The sequence below is a fragment of the Staurois parvus genome, unplaced genomic scaffold (genome assembly GCF_062004578.1).
Source record: "Staurois parvus isolate SC_StPar_1 unplaced genomic scaffold, SC_StPar_1.0 ptg000340l, whole genome shotgun sequence".
NCBI lineage: Eukaryota > Metazoa > Chordata > Amphibia > Anura > Ranidae > Staurois > Staurois parvus.
The window spans coordinates 1,849,784-1,872,412 of NW_028318136.1; the positions used below are offsets into that span (position 1 = coordinate 1,849,784).

At 42.5% G+C, this 22,629-nt stretch overlaps 1 protein-coding gene across 1 annotated transcript in view; it reads right to left on the reverse strand.

The window, feature by feature from the left end:
- Positions 1 to 22,629, reverse strand: part of NOP53 (NOP53 ribosome biogenesis factor) — a 37,867-nt gene that overhangs the window by 12,643 nt on the left and 2,595 nt on the right. Inside the window, exons 2-8 of the mRNA XM_089684233.1 lie at positions 17,816 to 17,880; positions 16,173 to 16,254; positions 13,651 to 13,844; positions 13,494 to 13,564; positions 12,004 to 12,099; positions 11,411 to 11,515; positions 9,315 to 9,470 (exon numbers count right to left, since the gene is read on the reverse strand). Of these exons, the coding sequence (XP_089540359.1) occupies positions 9,315 to 9,470; positions 11,411 to 11,515; positions 12,004 to 12,099; positions 13,494 to 13,564; positions 13,651 to 13,844; positions 16,173 to 16,254; positions 17,816 to 17,880 (769 nt within the window). The remainder of the gene's footprint in view (positions 1 to 9,314; positions 9,471 to 11,410; positions 11,516 to 12,003; positions 12,100 to 13,493; positions 13,565 to 13,650; positions 13,845 to 16,172; positions 16,255 to 17,815; positions 17,881 to 22,629) is intronic.

Genomic DNA, 22,629 nt, shown 5'->3' on the forward strand with positions numbered 1-22,629 from the left:
CTTTGTGGCTTAGCCAACCCACTTCAGTTCTAACAGGTGTCAGGAAGATAACTCAACATCCCTGGCCACACAGGTAACTCAGTCACCTTAAAGTGGTGTTCCACCCAAAAGGGGAAGCTCAGCTTCTCTGCCTCCTCCCCCCCTCCACTGCCACAGCGAACTGACACAGACGTTCGGTCCCCCTCTCCTTCCCCTGCAGCCTTCTGGGACACTACAGGTCCCAGAAGACTGTGGCCCATTCACAAAGTGCAGCGTACTTTGTGCATGCACAGTACGTAACCACCTTCACAGCCAGTTTCCATTAGTCAAGATGGCAGCGGCAGCACCCATACCTGATTGAGAAATCTGATTGGGCGAGGACGCCACTGGGTGCCTGAACAGGAGCAGGAGGAAGTGTCAATAGGCTGTGAGTGCTGTGGTCATTGTTCTTGTTTTCCTATTGAGAACTACAAGTCTGTCTGCCACTGTGCCAGAAAGGACTTGTAATTTAGTCATTCACAGATCTGTGAATGAAATATGCAACTGTGCGGGCTCTTTAATTAGCAACATGTTACACCCTAAATATAGGTGTAATAGGTTCCAAAAGGTAGAATTAAATTTAAGACCATTTCTCATCTAAGCCTACAATCTGTTCTTTGTTCCATGGGTACACTGATCAGCCATAACATGATGACCCAATTAGGCAATACAACAAACGTGTTCCTCAAACCAGTCTTGAACCATTTTTGCAGTGTGGCAGGGCACATTATCCTGCTGATAGAGGCCACTGCTATCAGGAAATACAGTTCCCATGAAGGGGTGTTCTTTACCAGTGTAAGCTTTAGTGTTGGGACCCTTACTTTTTAATATATGTATAAATGATATAGGGTCCAGGATTAAAAGTACCATTTTAGTCTTTGCATAATAAATGTAAAGTTCTGCACTTGGGGGTTAGGAATATGAATGCATCATACATACTAGGGGGGTACAACTGGGGGAATCAATGTTGGAGAAGGAACAGTGTGTACTTGTAGACGAGAGGCTTAATAATGGCATGCAATGCCAAGCTGCAGTTTGCAAAGCAAGCAAAATCCCTTTCTTGTAGTACGAGAGATATGGACTGCAGAGAGGTTTTACCCCTGTACTTATTAGTAAGACCCCATCTGGAACATGCAGTTAAGTTTGGGGCACTAATTCACAAAAAGGATATCAGAGAACTGGAGAATGCAGAGAAGGGCAACCAAACTTTTAAGAGGCATGGGGGAGCTCAACTATGAGCAAAGATTAGAGGAACTGAATTTCTCTTGAAGAGATTAAGGGGGGATTTAATGATCAACATGTACATAAGTGGTCCATATAGCAAAATCAGTGTAGAGTTATTCACTGTAAGGTCATTACAGAGGACAAGGGAACACGCTTTATGTCTGGAGGAAGAGAAATGTAATCTCCAAATATGGAAAGGCCTTTTCACAGTAAGAGCAGTAAAAATGTAGAATAGACTCCCCCTCAAGAGCTGGTTCTGGCTAGTTCAGTAAATTGCTTTAAAAATAAATAAATAAATAAATAAAAAGGCCTAGATTCTTTCCTAGATGCACACAATATAACCGGATACTAATATTTATAGGTAACGTTGATCCATGGAATTTCTGATTGCCTCCTGGGGGATAGGGAAGGCATTTTTTCCCCTGTTTATGCAAATTAGATCATGCTTTGCTGGAGGGTTTTTGGCCTTCCTCTAGAACTGTGGGTATAGCATTGTAAATTTTTTCCCCCTTTTTATTGGTTGAACTAGATGGACTTGAGTCTTTTTTCAACCTATGAAAATATGAAACCAAGCACAAGGTTTCAGTAGGTGGTATGTGTCAAGTAACATCCACATGAATGGCAGGAGCCAAGGTTTCCCAGCAGAACGTTGCCCAAAGCATCACACTGCCTCTGCCAGCTTGCATTCTTCCCACACTGGATCCTGGTGCCATCTTTTTCCCAGGTAAGTGACACCCCCCCCCCCCCAACCCATCCACATGCTGTAAAAGAGAACGTGATAAAACAGACAAGGCCACCTTCTTCCATAGCTGTTCTAGTTCTGATGATCACATGTCCATTGTAGGTACTTTTGGCTGTGGACACTGGTAGGCATGGGCATCCTGACCGGTCTGCGGCTATGCAACTCCACAAAGCACAACAAACTGCAATGCCCTTTTTTTGATGTTTTCAACACATCAGCTTCATGAAGAGGTTTACATGCTGCCCAATATATCCCACCCACTTTCAGATGCCATTATAATGAAATGGTCAATGTTGTTCACGTTACTTATCCGGAATCCTAACGTTATGGCTGATCGATTTATGTTATTTGAGGGAAACATTTGCCAGACCCTAAAGCATACACGTGTTCATGCTCTTAAAGTCACTCAGTGTTCATTTCACCTGAATCCCCAGGAGAGCAGTGTGCTTTCTCTGTTAAGAATTCATCACCTAAAACTCCTGGCTGCTCACATGAATTCTCACACACCAGCAATAAATTACTTTTACAGCTTTAGAATGTTTCAAGCAGTTGGTTGGAGATACACGGCTTCAAGGCTGCATAAAACATAACAATATGCCCCTGGTGAGAAATCCGGCTTATACCTCAGTACGCATTCATGTATTTTTAAAAAAATGAAAATGAATGTCCATTACTCTAGTGCAGTATTTGTATCAGCACATTTGAGTTTTAAAATATTGTGTATGTTTAATAAATGTCTCTGCAATGTATGTAAAGCACTATAATTTGTGTCAGTATTTTTTCATGAGGATAATCACCATTTCCAGACAGATAAAGCAGTAAAAGCATCAACATCAGGATTTACAGGCTTAGGACAAAACATACACTCTGAAGGAACGGTGCCTCCTGGTGGTCAGAATAGGCAAGTACAGATTAAAAAGGACCACTTAACCTAAAAGGAAATTCAGCAAATAGTAGATCAAGATTTTGTGTACAGTAGGGGGTTGTAGGTGTGCTAACATTCTATCAACTGCAAGCTTATTATTATTATATAGGATTTATATAGCACCAACAGTTTGGCCAGCGCTTTACAATATAAGGGAGACAGTACAATCACAATACTTTCAGTACAGAAGGAATGTGAGGGCCCTGCTCATGGAGCTTATTGATCCATGATGTCATTAGCAGCAGATGTGCTGCAAAAAACGCCCCTTGGTAGCTTTTCTATAGGGTTACTGTAAAGGAATTTAACCACTTGAGTACTAACCTGTCTATAATCCATCATGACCACGCCATTTTTCAGTGTGGTGATAGTTTAACAATTATTTTGTCATGCAACACAGTACCTAAAATATTAAAACAGATATTCCTTTTGGCGGTTATCTGAAGTGGACCTAAAACAAACTTCCTCTCATCCGCTACCTCCCCACTCCCTCTTACACAAAAAGCACCATTTTGGATCTCTTAGGAAAATGTCAATTACCCTATTATATAGTGGTGTGGCACAACACTTCTGATTTCTTACCCATGCCGCCAGGCATGTCCACATCACAATCCCAGGAGGCAGTGTTAGTGAGGTAGACAATGGTACTCCAAAATACAAGGACAGGTTTGGAAGCAATCCTGATAAAGGATTGCTTTGAAATGCATCCCTGTATTTTGGGGTACAAGCAGTGACAACGGGAAGTTTTCAGCTCTTGGATGGAGCTTCTGCAAGGTCTGGAGTCCATCTCTGCCAGCATTATCATTTCAACTTCAACCTATGCTTTCGCCAGCAAGTGGCCATGGCGGGGATCTGGGATAACTCATACACGGACTCCAGACTTATCTTCCAAGCCAGCTAAGAAGCCTCTATACCCCAAAGTTGAGTGTGACTATTGATTTTAATTTTCCTCTCCCATTAATCTACTTGCTATTACCGAAACCTGGCTCCAGGAATCAGACGCTGCCTCTCCAGCTGCCCTCTCCCATGGTGGCCTCCTCTAGATTCACTCACCCAGGCCCAGTGGATGAAAAGAGGTGGTGGAGTTGGACTTCTCTCCCAAGAAAGCACCTACCAGGTTATTCCTACACCTCCCTCCCTTTCCCTCTGTTCTTATGAAATGCATTGCATTCGTCTTGTTTCTCCTGTTCATCTGAGGATTGCAGTCATTTACCGGCCTCCCAGCCCTGTCTCATGCTTTCTTGATGATTGCTCCGCTTGGCTACCCTACTTTCTCTCCTCTGAAGTACACGCATCATCCTCGGTGACTAACATTCCAATCAATGTTAATACCTCAGCCACTTATCAACTTAACCTCCTCTTTTAACCCAATACAATGGACACAAATCACTCCAATGACAACACCTTTGACCTCGTATTCTCCGACCTCTGCACTCCCTCCAACATCCTCTTTCCTCTCTCCAATCAGCACCTTATCAGTTTCACACTCTGTGTCCTACCTCCCATGCCTTCAGCCTGCAAATGTTTACCTGCAGAAATCGTCACCTCAACCCTTCCCTTCATTCTGCTACTGACTGCCTTTTATGATAAAAATCGCAACCCTGTCCTGCCCAGACCTGACCACTTCTGCCTACAACTCACTGCCATCCTCCCTGGACACACTCGCCCCTCTCTCTACATGCAGAATTAGGCTTCGCCTGCTACAGCCATGGCAAACCGACAATACCAGAAGTCTCAAGAGATGCATCCGTGCTCTTGAAAGAGCGTGGCGTAAAACTAAAACGCTGCAAGAGTTCATCCTCTACATATCTGCCCTTCTCAAATACAACTCCTGCCTCGCCTCCACATTGCTCAACAAACCTACTACACCACTCTCATCAAAACTTTCTCATCCAAACCTAGTAAACTCTTCTCTACCCTTAATTCCTTAATTCGCCCCCAATGCCTCCAGCCACCAACCTACTTACTGCCCAATCTTTCTAAAATGGAGCTTGTGACCTTCAGCTCCATGCAAGATTCTGCTTCATGAGTTAAGAATGATCATGAGAAAAGTGAGGGATCAGCCCAGAACTACACAGGAGGAACTTGTGAATAATCTCAAAGGCAGTTGGACCACAGTAACCAAACAAACCATTGGTAATAATACACAGCCATGGATTGAAATCCTGAAGTGCCTGCGCAAGGTCCCCCTCCTCAAGGAGGGCACATGTACAAGCTCATTTGAAGTTTGCCAATGAACATCTACATGATTCAGAGAAGGACTGAGAGAAAGTGCTGTAGTCAGACAAGACCAAAATTGACTCTTCGCCATTAACTCAGCTTGCAGTGTTTGGAGGAAGAAAAATGCTGACTATGACCCCAAGAACACCATCCCTACAGTCAAGCACGGAGGTGGAAATACTATGCTTTGGGGCGGTTTCTCTGCTAAAGGTACAAACCGACTTTTCTGCATTGAGGGGCCAAAGGACGGGGCCATGTAATGTAAAATCTTGGATGAGAACCTTCTTTCTTTAGCTAGAAAACTGAAGATGGGTCATGGATGGGTGTTCCAGCATGACAATGACCCAAAACATACTGCCAAGGCAACAAAAGGAGTGGCTCAAGAAGCACATTAAAAAAGGTCATGGAGTGGCCTAGCTAGTCTCCAGATCTTAATTCTATAGAAAGTTTATGGAGGGAGATGGAACTGGAGTTGTCAAGCAACAGCCAAGTAACCTTAAACAAACAATTAGAGAAGATCTGTAAAGAAGAGTGGACCAAAATCCCTCCTGAGATGTGTGCAAACCTGGTAACCAATTAAAAGAACGGTCTTTGTGCTTGCCAACAAGTGTTTCTCCACCAAGTACCAAGTCATGTTTTGCTTGGGGATCAAATACTTTATTTTACTCACGGAACTGCAACTCAGTTTAGAACATTTGTACCATGTGTTTTTTCTGAATTTTTGGTTGATGTTCTGCCTCTATCCTTTAAAATACACCCTGGATAAACATTATAGACCGTTCATTTCAGGTGAAATACATACATACACTTTTTACTTTTTTTCGTCTTCACTATTCAAGCATAAGCAACAAATTTAAAATTCTTAAAATGCTACATAAAACATTCCCTGTTTGAATTTGGAAAGGAATAATTCACTGCAAGATAGAAAACCCTGAGCCCATAGCAACTTTCCCTGAGCAGAGAAAAGCAGTAGGGGTTTAGCGAGTGTCAGACAGAAAACGCACCTTGACAGCAGACTGAGAAGTCACAGGACTGGGAGGGGGTGGGGGTGTAAGCTGGTTCTGGCTGTATGCCCAGCTGGCACTGACTTATCAAGCAGGGATTTAAAGCCTGAGAAGGGCATCGCTGATTAACGCTATGGTGGGGTCATCAGACCTCAGATAAGCTCAAACAGATCTATGAGCAAAGTTTAATAACAGAGCAATAATAATTATTAAAGCAGCAGCCCACCGTACTTTAGATCTGTCAATTTGATATCTACAAATACATGTAAAATTTAAGAAAAGCACTATTATTCAAAACAAAGCATCCTCCATGTGTTTAAGGGTAGAATAACCAATTGCCTACCGGACACTTATACCCCCTTCCTGCCCAGGCCAATTTTCAGCTTTCAGGGCTGTCGCACTTTGAATGACAATTCTGCGGTCATGCAACATTGAACCCATATGAAATTTGGGTCTTTTTTTTCACACAAATAGAGCTTTCTTTTGGTAGTATTTAATCGCAGCTGGGCGTTATTTTTTGCGGTATAAAGAAAAAAAAAAAAAAAAACATTTTTCTTTGTTTCTATTATACAATTTTGTAAACAGGTAATTTTTCTCCTTCACTAATGTGCATTGATGAGGCTGGGCTGATAGGCAGCACTGAATGGCACTGAGACGGAACTGCTGAGGGCACTGATGATGGATACAGATGGGTGGCACTGCTCATCAGTGCTGATCTCTTTTCCGACAACTGCCGGTTGTCGGCAGTACTTTTCTCACGCTGTGACAGTGTGAGGAAAGTACAGCCAACAACTGGCAACTGCATTTACCCAGTGATCTGCTGTGTCATTGGACACAGCTGTTCACGTGGTAAAAGGCTGCTGTGATTGGCCTCTTACCACATCACGTGATCAGCTGTGTCCGTAGGACACAGCAAGCACTGAGATCGCCGGGGTTGTGCATCGCTGGGGGCGCGTTCTGGAAGGATGTCATGACGCCCTCCCAGAACTGGACAACCACATTGTAGCCATCATTCAATTATGGCCAGTTGTCAAGTGGTTAATGCCGGGTGCACATGGGATGGATATCGGCTAAAATCAGCCAGTACTATAGAAACCAACTCCCGGCCCGTGTGTACAGCTGCGTGTTCAACAGAAGCTTCTGTCGGTACGTACAGTGTGTACCAGGCTTTAGACGGGTGTCTAAGTCTACCTCTTTCTCTGAAACTCGATCTGCGTTCAGGCAGTGAGGAAGTACTGGAATGGCTCCTTACCTTCTGCTTTAACCCAATTTTTGCAGACAATCATGCCTCAACTGCATGCATTTCAAGTGGTTGTGGGGCATTTGCGAAGCTTCTCTATTTGCTTGACTGTGGTGTTGCACTGGCTTGCAGCCCCTCGATTGCTACATGTCAGGTGAACTTTGCCATGGGTGCAAAGCATCATGCCCTCTGCACGTAAACACCCCATAAGCTACCTATTGCAGCTTCAGGTGGGTGGAGTTGTCATTAACGTGGCTCTACCGTGCATTTTTGTTGCTCCAACAGCAAGTCTAAATAAAGCCTAAGAGTAAAATGAATATTCTTGCTCAAAAACAACTTATATAAAATAAATTATAGAAAAAAAAAAAAAACCTTCGACTCCTGATGGGACTGCAATATGTTCTCTCCACTACTGATCCTAGACCTTTTCCTATTGCTGGGAGGCACCTTTCATCTTCTGCTCAGTTTATCTAGCTGATCATTGGAAAGCTTTTCAGATTATATTTGTGTCATGGTTATACTGCTTTATATTTGACCTTTATCACTCTGCAAGTAGGTTATCAGTTGATTTTTTTTTTTCCCCACTTATGCCAGGGTCCCTCACTGTAATACAGGTCTCGCAATTTATAGGTTTTGCACATTTCATTTTCTATTTAGTTTATAGTAGACCAGTAGGGAGTTTCTCGGTCACATTAATGTGATGTTCACAGCACTTTATATTATTAAAACTACTCTACATGCAGCTTACCAGTGATAATCCAGTTGTCCTATGATGCTGCTGCCCTCCACTGGGTAACATCTGTTTTACTTGGTATGTTTACATATTGGTTGGAATATTAATGCAGACCCGAGGTCAGTACAGAACGAGTCTCTATTTGAATCTGCTGCTAAATTGTACATGGTAGATTTTTAGTATTTGATTCTGATTCTCAGGTTTACATTTTTTTATACCCAATTGTATATACTAATTTGCATATATTTCTGCTGCTTTTAACCACTTGCGGATCACCCGCAATGCACTGCAGACTAGCCTGCTGCACAGGAAAAGTGATGTACATCGCTGCTTGTTTCTGGGTTTGGCAGCAATGATTCATGGCCGGGACCTGCTGATCGGCTGTATACAATCAAAGCCCAGAGGGCTGTGTTGACAATCAACACAGAGCTCTCTATAGAGGGAACAATCAGTTTCTCATCCCTGCAAAGCAAGGATTAGAAACTTAGATCTATTTGTAAATGCAGAACACTTTACACATAGTTAGGCGCACATTTAACTCCTTGATCGCCCTAGGCGTTAACCACTTCCTAGCCAGTGTCATTAATACAGAGTTTATAGTGTTATCACTGTATTAATGTCACTGGCAAGGTCAATGGCAGTTAGTCAGAGGCCCATTATAAGTTGCTGATTAACGATAGTAGGATAAAAAAAAAAAAAAAAAAAAAAAAAAATAGAAAAAAAAATATAATTTCTAGTACACACACACTTTATAGGCACTATAAAACTTTTACGCAAAACCAATATATGCTTTTTTTAAATTATTATTAGACGTAGCAGAATGCATTTTGGAAAAAATTTATGAAGAAATTTAATTTTTAAAAATGTATTATTGGATGTTTTTTTTTTTCCAAATATTTTCATTTATAAAATCGCAAAAGAAAAAAAACCCAGTGGTGAGGATATACCACTGTCAAAAATTCACATTGTCAGCTCTATTTGTGTGGGAAAAAAAAAAAAAAAAAAAAAAGGAAGGATATAAATTTCGTTTGGGTACAGTGTTGCAAGACCATGCAATTACCAGGTTACAAGGTAAAGTTGCAATGCTAAATAGCAAAGAATTGCCTGGTCATGAAGCGGGTAAAATCTTCCTAACTGTGCAAGATGATATTCTTATTGCACATTAATGAATTTTGAGATTTGCCTGGTGCTCAACACTTAAACGTGCTTACCAGAATTTTGGCCTCTTTCGCCTTCTTCCTCTGGCGCTCTGTCTTCCGTTCTTTCTGAGGAAGGGCTACAGTTTGCTGCTCCTCGCTCTCAGCTTCTTCCATGTCATTATCAGACTCCTCCACCAGACCCTCACAAAGTTCCTGCAGGCGGCTCTCCTGAAAGTACAGAGACCATGCATTTAGCTTTGCATCATCATTTGAAACTCAGCATACTGGTAAGGTACTTAGTTGGACCAGTTGGAAAAGCTTTGACTGTATTTGCACCCTTCATGCAAACATCAGTGCTGCAGCCATGATTGACACCAGCACTGGTGTGTCTCCAACTCCTATGTAGGCTTGGCCATATACTAAAAACAGTCTGTCATGTGGATTGCGTTCGCCTCGTGTGTAGGAGAAGACGCTCATCAGCAGCTGCATTTAGTGCATGACCAAGCCTACAGAGGTGGCGCCATGACATCAGGTTTGGTATTAATTATATATGCTGCACAGATGTTGGAAGAAACACCAAAGTGGAAGTCATACCAACATGTCCAACCATAAGCAGAATTTCTATCAGATTTAAAAAAAAAAACAAAAAACCCACCCAAACAAAAACACAACACACTTTACTCCAGAGATAAGGAGGAAAAACAAATGGAAATATATTATAATCATGTGGCCTGGCTTTCGGCCTTAAAGTGTTTATCTTCGTTTCATTTCCAACAGAAAAGCCAGAGGATAAAACCTACAGCACTAAAACCTCATTCATTTTGCATGATCTAGAAACATACTAAGGCTACACGTACACTAAAGCTCCCTTGGACACCAAGCTCTCCTTGCCACTGAACGTGACAAAAATGCATGGGCGTTTGCTCAAGAAATAAATGCAGCTAGCGCTAAGGCACATTTCAATGTGTTTTTTTGGCCAAAAAAAGTTCCTCTCTTGAATGCTAAATTCTGATAAAAGCTTATGTGTACATGTACAGATAGGCTTTTACTGAGTTGAGTTTAGGGGCTTTGGAAAAAAAAAAAAAAAAAGCCAAAAAGGTTCCCAAACTCACATTTAGGAGCACCAGTGTATGGGAGGCCTAACTGAACTTATTTAAATCAGAAAAGCATTTAATCAAGTACACTGGGAATCAGTTTAAGACTTCCTAGGAACGGGGGGCTGGCTCAATCTTGGACATCAGAACCTGACAGATCACACATAAAAACTCTGGCAAGGCATGCAGATTAGACCTCCACATTTACACCCTGGGATGAGTCCAGTGGCTTTCACATCACATTGCCTAAATCCAAACCCACTGCAACATACCCTGTCCCTCACTTACACCTTTCTTAGAAGTCCAGATGAAGATTTCACAAACGCATTTCTTTTGAAATGGGAAATATACCTAGTCGCATTTTCACCCAGGAAGAAAGAGAATGTATAAATTTTGTTCCAGCTGGTTTTAATGGAATGATTTCTGATTCACACAAGAGTACTCCCGACCTACACACATGCTGACTGGTCCCAAGATAAGGGATGCCAAAAAAGAGCTTGTCCGGAGTCCCTTCTCTTTCCACTTCATGGTTGTATTCCGCTTTCTTCCTAGCTATAACCTTCCCATAATCCCCCACCCCCTTTTTCTGTTTAATACTACAAAATGTCATCCACAATGACAATACCAGGAAGGCACATGCTTACCCTATGTCTGAAACGAATAATGCAAAGCGAGAATTGAATTTCTAGCAAACCTAGAATTTATCAGGATGGGGCTTCCTTTTATTATACCTAGATAACAGTTCTATAAAGACTGTATACTTTCACATTTGCGTCACTTGTTGTGGAAAGTACCCCATTCTGTTAATTGCGGAATAAATAATTAAAAAAAAAGTCTCATCTTCCCCTGCTGGATTCCATTAAAAGGATAAACCGATTTCAGCGAAAGGATAATGACCCTCATTTCATCATTGTACTCAACTAGACAGTGGGAGAAAATAAAATGTTGCTGCTCGCAGTATCTAATAAAGACATATCCAATAACCTGGGAAGGCCAAATATCGAAATGGACACTATTACCTACTCAGATGACAAGGGATGATATTTCAGAAACACATGGCTAGAAAAGACAAACCTCTGTGGGGACTTCAGCCCCAGTGGGGAGCTTCAACTGTCTCTCCACTTTCTCCTCCTGCTTCAGCTTCTTCACTTCTACCTCATGAGCCTTGAGAAGCAGCACCTGACGAAATACATTACAAATAAAGTTTTCCTTTGATGAAAAGATCAAAGTTTTACAATAATTGAAGTTTATTATCTACAAGTACATTTGTTAGCATTTTTATTATTTTCCTGGAACAGTGTTATAAATGTGGATTAAAAAAAACCAAAATGTGTCATTACCAGGACTTTTGCATTTGCAAAGTGACACTGTCCATGTTGGATTACCTTTGTTGCAGTCTGTGTGTACAGCCTCTCCTCTACCATGGGCCATTGTCAAAAGCCTACAATAGATCTCCATCATCCCTATATATTTGTTGCAATTACCAGAATGCAAATACCAATATGTTCTCATCTCTAGTACATGTCATTTGTTACGTACACAGTCCTGCAGCAGAAGTCTGAAGCATTGGCCAGTTACACAGGAGCACATACTGTGATATTTTCACTTGATCACTCTGACAAGGTGTTAACAAAAGTAAAGATAGCATAACATAACCAAAGTTTTACCTGGTGTGACTCAAATGTTGGGTTGTAGGAGGCCCCAGGAGCAGCAACTTCAACTGCAGGAAGCTCAGATGGTTTCTTGTTCAGCCTCCCTGGACGCTGCAGAGGAAAACAAAAACCCACAAATCCAGAGGTGGTCAGGCATGGAGAGAGGAAAAGTAAAAGGGATCATGAGAAGGGTAAAGTATCCTGACTTGCTTACAGTTTCATTTACATTGCTTTGTCATTGTTTTTGGTAAATTACTGAGGTAACCTAATGAAAGGACAGGAAACACAAGGATGATGAACGCCAGCACATATTAGTCTCCAACCTACTACTGGACACAGTGGGGGAGATATACTAAAACTGGGACAGCTATGCATTGTAACCAATTAGCTTCTGGATTTTATTGTCAAAGCTTAACTGAACAAGCTGAAGGTAGAAGCCGATTGGTTACCATGCACAGCTGCACCAGATTCTCTGTGCACCAGTTTTAGTAAATCTGCTCCAGAGTTTACTAGGGGACAGAAATAACCTGCAGACCACAGCCCCACCCTAGAGGTTGATGAAGAGGAAATGCTTCTCCAGTATGAGCTATACCCTTGCAGCAGATACCAAGGCCTCAGATCTTCAGAACTGACCTGTGTGTCATTCCTATTCGTTCACTCCATTGGCTCGTTGTGTCATTCCAGCTATGTCAACCCATTAACCCTAATACATTTACACACATTATATCTATCTATCTCCATGCTTCAGGGATTGACTGCTGGAAATCTAATCCAGCAGAGGGAAACACAGGTACGTCAGCTAGGCTAGTGGTAAAACAAAATCTCTTACTGCATATCTGGGGAAATGATCACAATCCAACACATTCAGCAAAGTACTTAAGAAGACCTTAATTTAAAATTGAGGATTACCCATTTCGAAGGAAAACAAACCCAAAAACTAGGAATGTTAATTGTGGCAAACCAAGTACTCTAAAACGTTACCCATAACTCTCCCTGAAAAATTGCAGTGCACTTTGACATGTGACAGTACCTAGGTACTATCTGTATTTGTCACAACAAAAGGCACTGTGCCTTTAACAAAGCCTTGATATTTGGTGATGCCACTACTGTGCTGCTCTCAATTGTCCTTCTTGGAGAGAAAGCTGCTTCTTTCATTCTGTGTACTTGTGCTTCCTCTATCGCTCTTGTTACTCACAGATCATTAACCCTCCAGGCATTTCATCACCAGTCCTAAGGGAGACACACTGACAAGAGGAAGCAAAGCCACACTTCTCCACCAAGATGTCCGTCACTACACTAACAATGCAGAATAAAGCATTGTAAATCAGCAATAAAGAAACTTGCAGGAAGATGACTCTAGGCGACGATGGTAAAAAAGCTGCCCTCTTCCATACAAAATGACATTAAAGCAAACGTCTAACTGATAGGTATAGATGTCACTTTGCCTTGGTTTTTATAAGCGAGCCTTTTTTGTATTTTACTAAATGTTTGCAAAAAGCATTTACCTTGATACGGCTCTTCTTGGTCTGTTCTAAATACCATTGGTCTTTTCCTTCTAGAGCAGAATCCAAGGGATCTGCAAAAGGAAAAAAACATAAAAAGATCTAGTAGGTTGGAAAGTGTCCTCAGAACTAAAGAAAGAACTACAGTGCTGCTACTTACTGCTGTCTCCCCAGATATCATAGAATCCACGGGATGGGTTGTTGTTGGCCTCTGGTTTGTGTGCTTTGGGCTTGTTTAACTGTCCTCTCAGAAGTCTCTCTGATCGAGGAAGAATCCCCCTCTTCTCTAATTTCTCAATTCGCTCCCGTTTCCTCCTAAGCTTTTTCCCATTGGGTATTTGGTGAGATGAAATGCTAAAGAAAAAAAGAATAATGTGACGCACAAAGAGAGTAACAAAATAAATAACATTTTCGCTTAGAAATTGCCAGTATATCAGGGAACAAACAGAGGCAGTACTTAAATATAGTAAGCAAACTGAAAAACCAGGGAATGGGAGCTACACTCAGGTTTTTTTTTTTTCCCCTTAATGCACAAAGTGCATTAAGGTACAACAAAATCAAACAAAAACCTTCAGTCACTAGAACCATTTTAAAGAAGAAATTCACCCAAAAGGGGACATTCCACCTGTTTGTATCCTTCCCCTCCCCCTCACATTTGGCAGTTATTTGGGAGTGCTGAGCGTGTGTGACGGGAGTCACTTTGGGTGGGGGGCCCATGGAACACAGTCCCCTTTGGAGAGGTGGGGAGACCCCTGTCTCAGCTCCCCATATCCCTATTATGTGTAAGTCACCCTGTGCCTGTTAGGGGTACAAGGTGAAATGTCCTGCTATTGAGTAGACATATATAGGTGGGGTTGTTCATTGTTTACTGACACGTGGTCCCATTGTTCTCTTGTGTCTTGCTTGTGAGCAAACTATTATGGGAGGTATGTGTTTATGTGTATTGACTTGGTGGGTGGTGGGGGGTGTTTCCAGCAGCCCTCCTGACTGCACTGTCTGTTGGGATGTGTCTCTTGTTACTAAATGTATTGCCCCGCCTTGTGTATATATCTTGTGTGTGTTAAAATAAAGCAGTCCATTTCCTGTTTTAAGTCTGCTGCCGTCTTGTATGGTCAGTGGTGGGGTCCGTGGATCTGTGTTCGGACAGGGAAGTGGGAGTCTAACAGAAATACCCTAGTGCAGTCAGGGTCCGGTTCCGTTACAGTGTGTACCTGGTTTTGACAGGTACTCGCTCCCACTTCCGATCAGATGTGCCGTGCCGATCTGAGCCCAAAGTTCAGTGCCCCCCTCTTAAGTGGGACACTTCACAGGTCCCAGATGATTGCGGACCATTTAAAAAGCACTGCACGCTTTGTGCATGCACACCAAGAAACCAGCTGTGAAGTTGCAAGGCTTCAGTGCAGGTTTTTCTTTAAGATGCCAGCGCCTGCACCTGAAGCTGATTAAAGAATCGGCTCAGGTGAGGACATTGCTGGATCCCTGGACAGGCAAGTGCCCTTATATTAAAAGTCAGCAGCTACAGGATTTGTTGCTGCTAACTTCATTTTTTGAGGGGGCTCCACTTTAAAATTTGTGCCCGACAAATACTGCCCCCTAGTGCACAAGAATCATGCAGAGAGCCTTTGTGCCCATTAACAGCTTTCCCGCCACCCTATAGCAGATATACTGCGTGTGTGTGTGTGTGTGTGTGTGTGTGTGTATTTATGGGTAGGGGGCACACCCTACCTATGCCGTCAATCACCGGGTCCCAACCAAGCATCTCCGACGTGGAGGACGACTGTTTTGTTTATTAACAGTTCTCCCCCGTCAGCTCGGGCACAGCACAGCCATCCAAAGCAGTATGCTTACAGTGCAGCACACTTACACGGCCCCCTAGTAAAACACTCCCTGCACAAAGTTAACCCTTTGATCGCCTCACATTAACCCCTTCCTGCCCAGAGCCATTAGTACAGTGTCAATGCTTTTTTTTTTTTTTTAGCATGGGATGTCAGTGACACCAAGTCAGTTCCTCCTAGTATCGGAACGTTCGCCGCAGTACCGCTATAAGTCGCAGTTCGCTACCATTACTAGTAAAAAATTCCAGTATCTATACCGCCATTTCTAAACGCTATAACTTTCACGTAAACCAATTCATTTTCACATATAGGGATTTTTTTTTAGCAAAGACATGTAGCAGAATACATTTTGGTCTAAATTTATGAAGAAATTTGATTTTTTAAATTTTTTTCTACTGGATATGTTTAGCAAAAAGTCAAATACATTTTTTTTCCCCTCAAAATTGTCTTTTTATAGCGCAAATAATAAAAAATGCACAGGCGATCAAAACGCACCGAAAGAAAGCTCAATTTGTGGGGGGGAAAAAAAAAAAAAAAAAGACGTAAATGCCATCTGGGTGCAGTGCTGCATGACCGCACAATTGTTAAAGTAACGCCGCGCCATAACACACAAAATGGCCTAGTCAGGAAGGGGGGTAAATCGTCAGAAGGGCAAGTGGTTAAGAGATAAGAGGTGGACAGCCACACCAAACACTTCTGAAACAGAACATAGAACTTTCGTTTTTGGACAAGTGTTACATCTTTCAGGTAATATAATCAATTACGTTTTTATCAATCAGCCCCCAAAACATTTCTCCTTGCAGGTGGGACGTTATCTATCCCAAAACACAACACAGCAGGTACTTACTCTTTGGGTGGAGGTACTTTGGAATCTGGCTGTAAAATGAGGTCTATCCTCAAGGGCTTTACACGTTTGTTGAACTTCAAATCTATAAAGATGACAAATATCAAGTGTTATACATTCAATAAAATGGAAAATTGTGCCTCACCAATAAGTTTTTTTATTTTAAATAAGGTCCTATAGACAACTCTCACCAAAAATAAAATTGTTTTGAGTAGATTTTACTTTATTAACCCCTTCCTGTGTCCCTTTAACGCTTTTGCTGCTATCAGCATATGTCATACGTTGGCACACTGTGTGTAAATCTGTCAAGCCAACTATTGTCTGTCAAGATGGAAATTCCCACACACCCCGGTAACAGTCATGGAATGGAAGGCAGATGAGACGTCAGGTGTCTTTTAGAACACAAAAGTTGGGGCTGCCTAGGCACGAAAACATTGGTTGCACTGCAGAAGTTGCATATAGCTGTGCATGTCAAATTGAGAGCCATAATTCTAGGCCCTTTATTCATTGTTACCTTTACATTAATTACATGTAGGTGCTTTTAAACAGCATGAAAGAGTACTCTAGATTGTCGCCGTATCACAGGTGCGTGCATTTCTTCATGCCTGACATGTTGGCCATATATTTTCTCCATGTGACCTCATCTTTAATATTTTACCAAGAAATGCGTATCATATTGCATGTCTGCCCTAAAATTAACGGAGTTGTAGTATTTACTGAAATGTTTAACTTCATAAATTTTGAGCTATTACATGACGAATATAAAATATCTGTGGGTTTAATCAATCTTCAGGCCTAAAACGATTTTTTTTAAACTTTGCGTTTTTTTTGCACACAAATGACTGGCAGCGAAAGAGTTAAATTGGTCTATATGCCTTGTCAATCCATCCCAAGCCCACCCCCCCAATCACATGACCACTGTGTTGCCTGTCACAGTGGTCACATGATCAAGAGCTGGCCCTACCTAAATGCCGAGAGCCGTCCATTAACAGCTCATTCACGGTGCTGAAAGCAAGCATAGAACCCTCAGCACAGAACCCTCAGACATTTATGGATATGCAGTGTGTGAGTGCTAAAGCGTTACATAGGCAAAAAGAGGTTAACATAACTCAAAAACAACAGTGTGCATCAAACCATACTGCGCTACTACAGCTGGTATTTGATTCTATGGATTACTGTAATCATTACAGAATTAAAAAGGTATATCATCAATGGATATGACGCTATTGGTGTCACTGGGGACATCAGTGACACCAAGTCTGTTCCCCCCAGTGTCAGAATATACTGTGCAATGGTTCAGATGCCACAGGGGGTCTCGCCAACCTCCACCCAGAAGTCCTAAAAATAAAAAAAAAAGGACACCAAAAAACATCAAGTCGTATTTGCCTCCCAGCATCCCATAGAATGCAATGATGGAGGCCAAAGAAAAAAATGCAATTGCTTGGGGCTTCATGAGTTGGCACTGTAAGCTACAGAGTGGAATCCAGGCATGGGCATTACCTGCCCACAAGCGGGAATACCTCTAGTCAAAAATCCCACATAGGCAATAGCGAATCTGGGACCATTGACCCAACAGCCCACAGGCCCAACTAAAAAGAGGAAAAAAAACTGTTCAATAGTACTCCTGGAGGTTTGGGGGTGCTCACCTTTTACTTTATTACCAGTGTCCACAAAGAACAAGCTCTCATCTTCCTTCTCTGCTAGCAGACCACTGTTAAAAGAAAAGACAAATTCACACATTTTAAGCTCTCTCAAATTCTTGTCACTAGCCCATAACATTGTGTGTGATCTATGAACACTCATCTGAACAGTCACACTGCACACAGCCATCATCTGATCATCCGGCAGATCAGGAAAGGATTCCAGGTCTATGTGCACTCTGCTACTATAGTAGAAGTCGCCAAACTGCATCCTGGGAGCTGGATGTGGCCTTTGGCTTGCCTTTGTCTGGCACTTGGGACACTATGCCTCCCACTTCCTCCAAGTGACACCAACAATAGGACATAATTACTGACACCAATGATGGGGCAGTGCTCCTTTACCTGATACCAACAATGGACATTGTCCCTTACCCTGACACCAGTTATGGGGTATTGTTTACTCTGACACCAGAGCATTTTCTACTCACACTGGCCACAGCTCAGCCCCCCCAAAGTCTGAAGGACAGTAGACTGTTTAGAAAATTTGGAGACCCCTGCACTAAGGGCTCATTCCCACTAGTGGTTAGGGGGCAGTAAAACCCTATGATTGAGTGCTGCTTTAGCTGCAGAGGCAGTGACTGAGGGAGTACACAGTGGCAGAACGTTTGTGTCACAGAAGGAACTATTCCCCATCGCTTTTACACAGGTATAGCACCTGCTAAACGCGACCCTCCAAATGCCCCACAACCATGTGCAAGTGTGGGGTTCAAGTGGTTAAAGCTGGCGGTGGGGAGGAGGAAACAATGCCTTCTCAGTTCTTGTCAAATGCTCTCTCCGAATGCGGATCGCTCTCCAGAGACCAGTGCAGGTGTGAACGAGCCCTAAAATAGGAAGTGTTAGGACTACAGATAACCCACAGGGGGAGGTGCCCTATAGTTCACAGAGGCAGGCCAAGTAGGACTGAAATCAGTGCTTGAGATATTACTACAGAATTCACAGGAGCCTAATAACTGGATTTTTGTTGTTTTTTTATGTAATCAAACAGATAAAACAAAAAACACTTTCAGTGGTATATTTAAAATGTTACTAAAAGTCTAATTTTATATTAAAATAAACATGTTATACTCACCTGCTCTGTGCAGTGGTATTGCACAGAGCGGCCCTGATCCTCCTCTTATCAGGTCCCGCGCCAGCGATCTTAGCTCCACCTCTTTTATGCCAATGGCTCCTATTCTAGTACTGTGTTAAGAGGAAGAAGGGGGGGGGGGGGGGGCTTTAGAGGCAGCCATGCACAGCGCTGGATTTATTCTCCCTTCATGGGGAAGGGAAGGGGGGTGGTGGAACAGAAAAATACAGAATTTTTTTTTAACCTTAAAGTGATACTGAAGGCAGGCTTAAAATAAACATGTTATACTTGCCTGCTCTGTGCAATGGTTTTGCACAGAGCAGTGCCAATCCTCCTCTTCTCAGGTCCCCCTGCTGGCGCTCCTTGTTCCTCCCTCCTACTGAGTGACCCCAGAGCAAGACGTGTCCATTCACACACAAAGCTGCGGCTTGGCCCCACCCTTTCCTCATCGGCTACTGGATGTGATTGAAAGTAGAGGGAGCTATTGGCTCCCGTTGCTGTCTCAGCCAATGAAGAGGGAGAGTCCCCATAGAGCAGAGCCTCTCATGCACATCTCTGGATTGCAATGGGGTTCAAGTATTGGGGGGGGGGGGGGCACACCGTTTTTTTACCTTCATGCATAGAATGCGCGAAGGTAAAAATCTGGAACCTTCAAAACCACTTTAATGCAAGGAATACACAACTATGCAAGTACACCTAAAAGAAAAACTTTTTTAAATTTGGATAGAGTGGAGAGGGATTAGAACCCCTGTCAGTTTTTATTGTCTTTGTGCCCATTAGGGAGATTCCCCCCAATTTGTCCTGTTTACTGTAATCATTGAAAGTAAAAGAAAACCCCAAATTTTGGGTTGTCCCCAGAAAAGTAATAGGGGGGAAATCTTCCAATGGGGACACTAGTTCTGGGACCCCCAAGGAATTCCCTCAATTTGCAGGGATTGCCTCTCACTTCCCTGTTTGGCTATAGGACAGGAAATTAAGGGAATCTCCACAATGGGACACACATGAAGAAAAAAAAAAACAAAAAAAACAAAAACAAACCTGACAGCAGTTATAACCTTCCCTTCTCTGTCCAAAAACGAAGAAAAATGTTTTGCCTATAGTTCTATAGGCAAAAAAATGTTTTTAGCTTTAGTATCACTTTTAACAGGTCAAAAAGAAATGGAGGAGATAGAACCTGTTAGTTATCAATGTGTGTACGCCATATACACTCAGGGGGGCGGAAATTTAAAAAAAAAAAAAAAAAAAAACTACTTGTCCAAGGGACTAAACCGAGGTCCGGAGTCTCTGTCCCTCATGAAAATCTACTTCTGAGAAAAAAAAAATAAATTTTTTTTTTTTTTTGCCAGGATGTAAAATCTGAAAGGTTGATGCTTTTTTATTAGGCAGAGGTGCTTTCTGAAAAGGGGCTTTGTGGCGACAAACTTGTTTATTTTTTGCTAGAAAATTATTTAGAAACCCCAAACATTATATATTTTTTTAAAGCAGCGGCCCTAGAGAATTGGTGGGTGTTGCATTTTTTTATTTTATATGGTATTGATGCAGTGACTTTTCAGAAGCAACTTTTTTGGAAAAATAAATAAGATGATCGTACGCGGAGTAAAAAGATATCAAACGTGTAATGCTTTAAAAGTGCGCTGGCCTGTGCAACAGCAGCAAACTATGTACATTTACGATCCATAGACGACACTTTAAAAACCTTTACAGGTTACCACTTTAGAGGGGTCTGGTGCTAGAATTGCTGCTCATGATCGGACGTTTGCGGTAATACCTCACGTGTGGGTTGATGGCGGTTAGCATGTGTGCGGGACTGACGCGTGTTCACCTTTGCACATGTGCATGGGGGGGATGGGACATCCCTCCTCTACCCCATAAAGGATTTGATTACACCAAGATCTATGCGATTAAATGCTTTTATTGTTAAAAAAATGGTACAGTTTACATCCAGGGAAACTGGACGGAATGTATGCTCATTGCTTACGGTTTCCTATATCAGAGGCGGATAGTGCGGCTCCAGTCTGTCCGCCTCTGTGATCAGCTGGCAGAAGTGTCAGCTGGTTGATTGGGTTCTTCAGTGGGACAGAACAGCATGCTAGTTAGCCACTCGGATTGCTTTTACGAGAGAGCTAGTCAGGGGGGTGGGGTGAGAGCTGGTATAGGCCGTACGTTCAGGCTAGATTCCCACTTGCATGGTGCAGGACACCACATGTGATTTGCACAGGAATCGCACCGCATTCTTGGGCAAATCACATACGATGTCTGTGAGGTGCGATTTGAGCCACACATTTTATATGGCTCAAATCACATCCGCACCAAAATGGTGTAGGATCCTTTTTTTGGCCTCACCTGAATAGCACTGCATGGGTGTTCACACCCATGCAACGCGATTCTGGCAATCGCACTGCATTTTGCAATCTGTTTCGGGTGATTTTAATTTAACACTGATCCCTGCAACAGATCGCATGGATGCTGTGCGAATGCAATGCAGGAAACGCACAGGATTCGCACTGCATTAGTAAAAAAAATAGAGCTCAGAGGTTTATATGAGGACAGATATCGGTGGCATTTCCATTCGCTGTATGGTGGTCTCCCCATTACCGGGCATCTCCCCCTCCATGAAGTCTGAATGTTCCACCAAGGGCACCCAAGTAACACGCCACAGACCGTGCACGCAACACCACAGCCGGCCACAGAGACTGCTGAAATTCTATAGGAATTGTTGGAGAGGGAGACATGCTCGAGATAGTCATAGACAACTATAACTGGGCAATAGAGAAACACAGATTGATGCTTGCAGGGCCCCCAGGGGTGCACACAAAGTGCCAAAAGCCCACAGATTGGGCACCAGGGGTTTATACTCTGCTAGGTCTTTATTGCTGTCTGTGGGGTTAATGTACTAAGATAAATACTGCATGAATTTGAGAGTTAAAATAATGCATGCAGTATTTATTTCAAAAGTAGTAAATTCACTAAGAAACGTGTTATTTACCGAATACGTTAAATATTTATGTTTTAGGCTATTTAGCACTTACATTTTTCGTTATTTTTGGTGTTTTTTTACAATTTTGTTTGCAGGCTAACATTGCAGCAGAATGCACACAGCAATACTGTGAATATATGAAAACATTGTAGTGTGCTTTCATGCACAAAAATGATTTCTCTCTGATGAAATGTTACAATTTATTTTCATTCCTGAGCTCAAAGGGAGAACATTTCCACACGGATACATTGTATACGTTTCACTTTCTGGCCAGTGCAGAATTCCTCAAATTCAGAAGTAGGCAACCTTTTGAGCACAGTGTGCCAACATTTTTTTTTTTCCCCCTGAAGAAACAGAGTGCCAGCTACACACACACACAGTCAGATCAGCCCCAAATCCTGCACCTTCACCCCTCAGATCACCCCAATTCCAAAACCAACAGATTTCAGATCATCTCCAATTCCTGTACTTGCCCACCTCAGACCACCCCTAATCCTGAACCTGCACACGTCAAACCACCCCTAATCCTGAACCTGCACACGTCAAACCACCCCTAATCCTGAACCTGCACACGTCAAACCACCCCTAATCCTGAACCTGCACACGTCAAACCACCCCTAATCCTGAACCTGCACACGTCAAACCACCCCTAATCCTGAACCTGCACACGTCAAACCACCCCTAATCCAGAACCTGCACACGTCAAACCACCCCTAA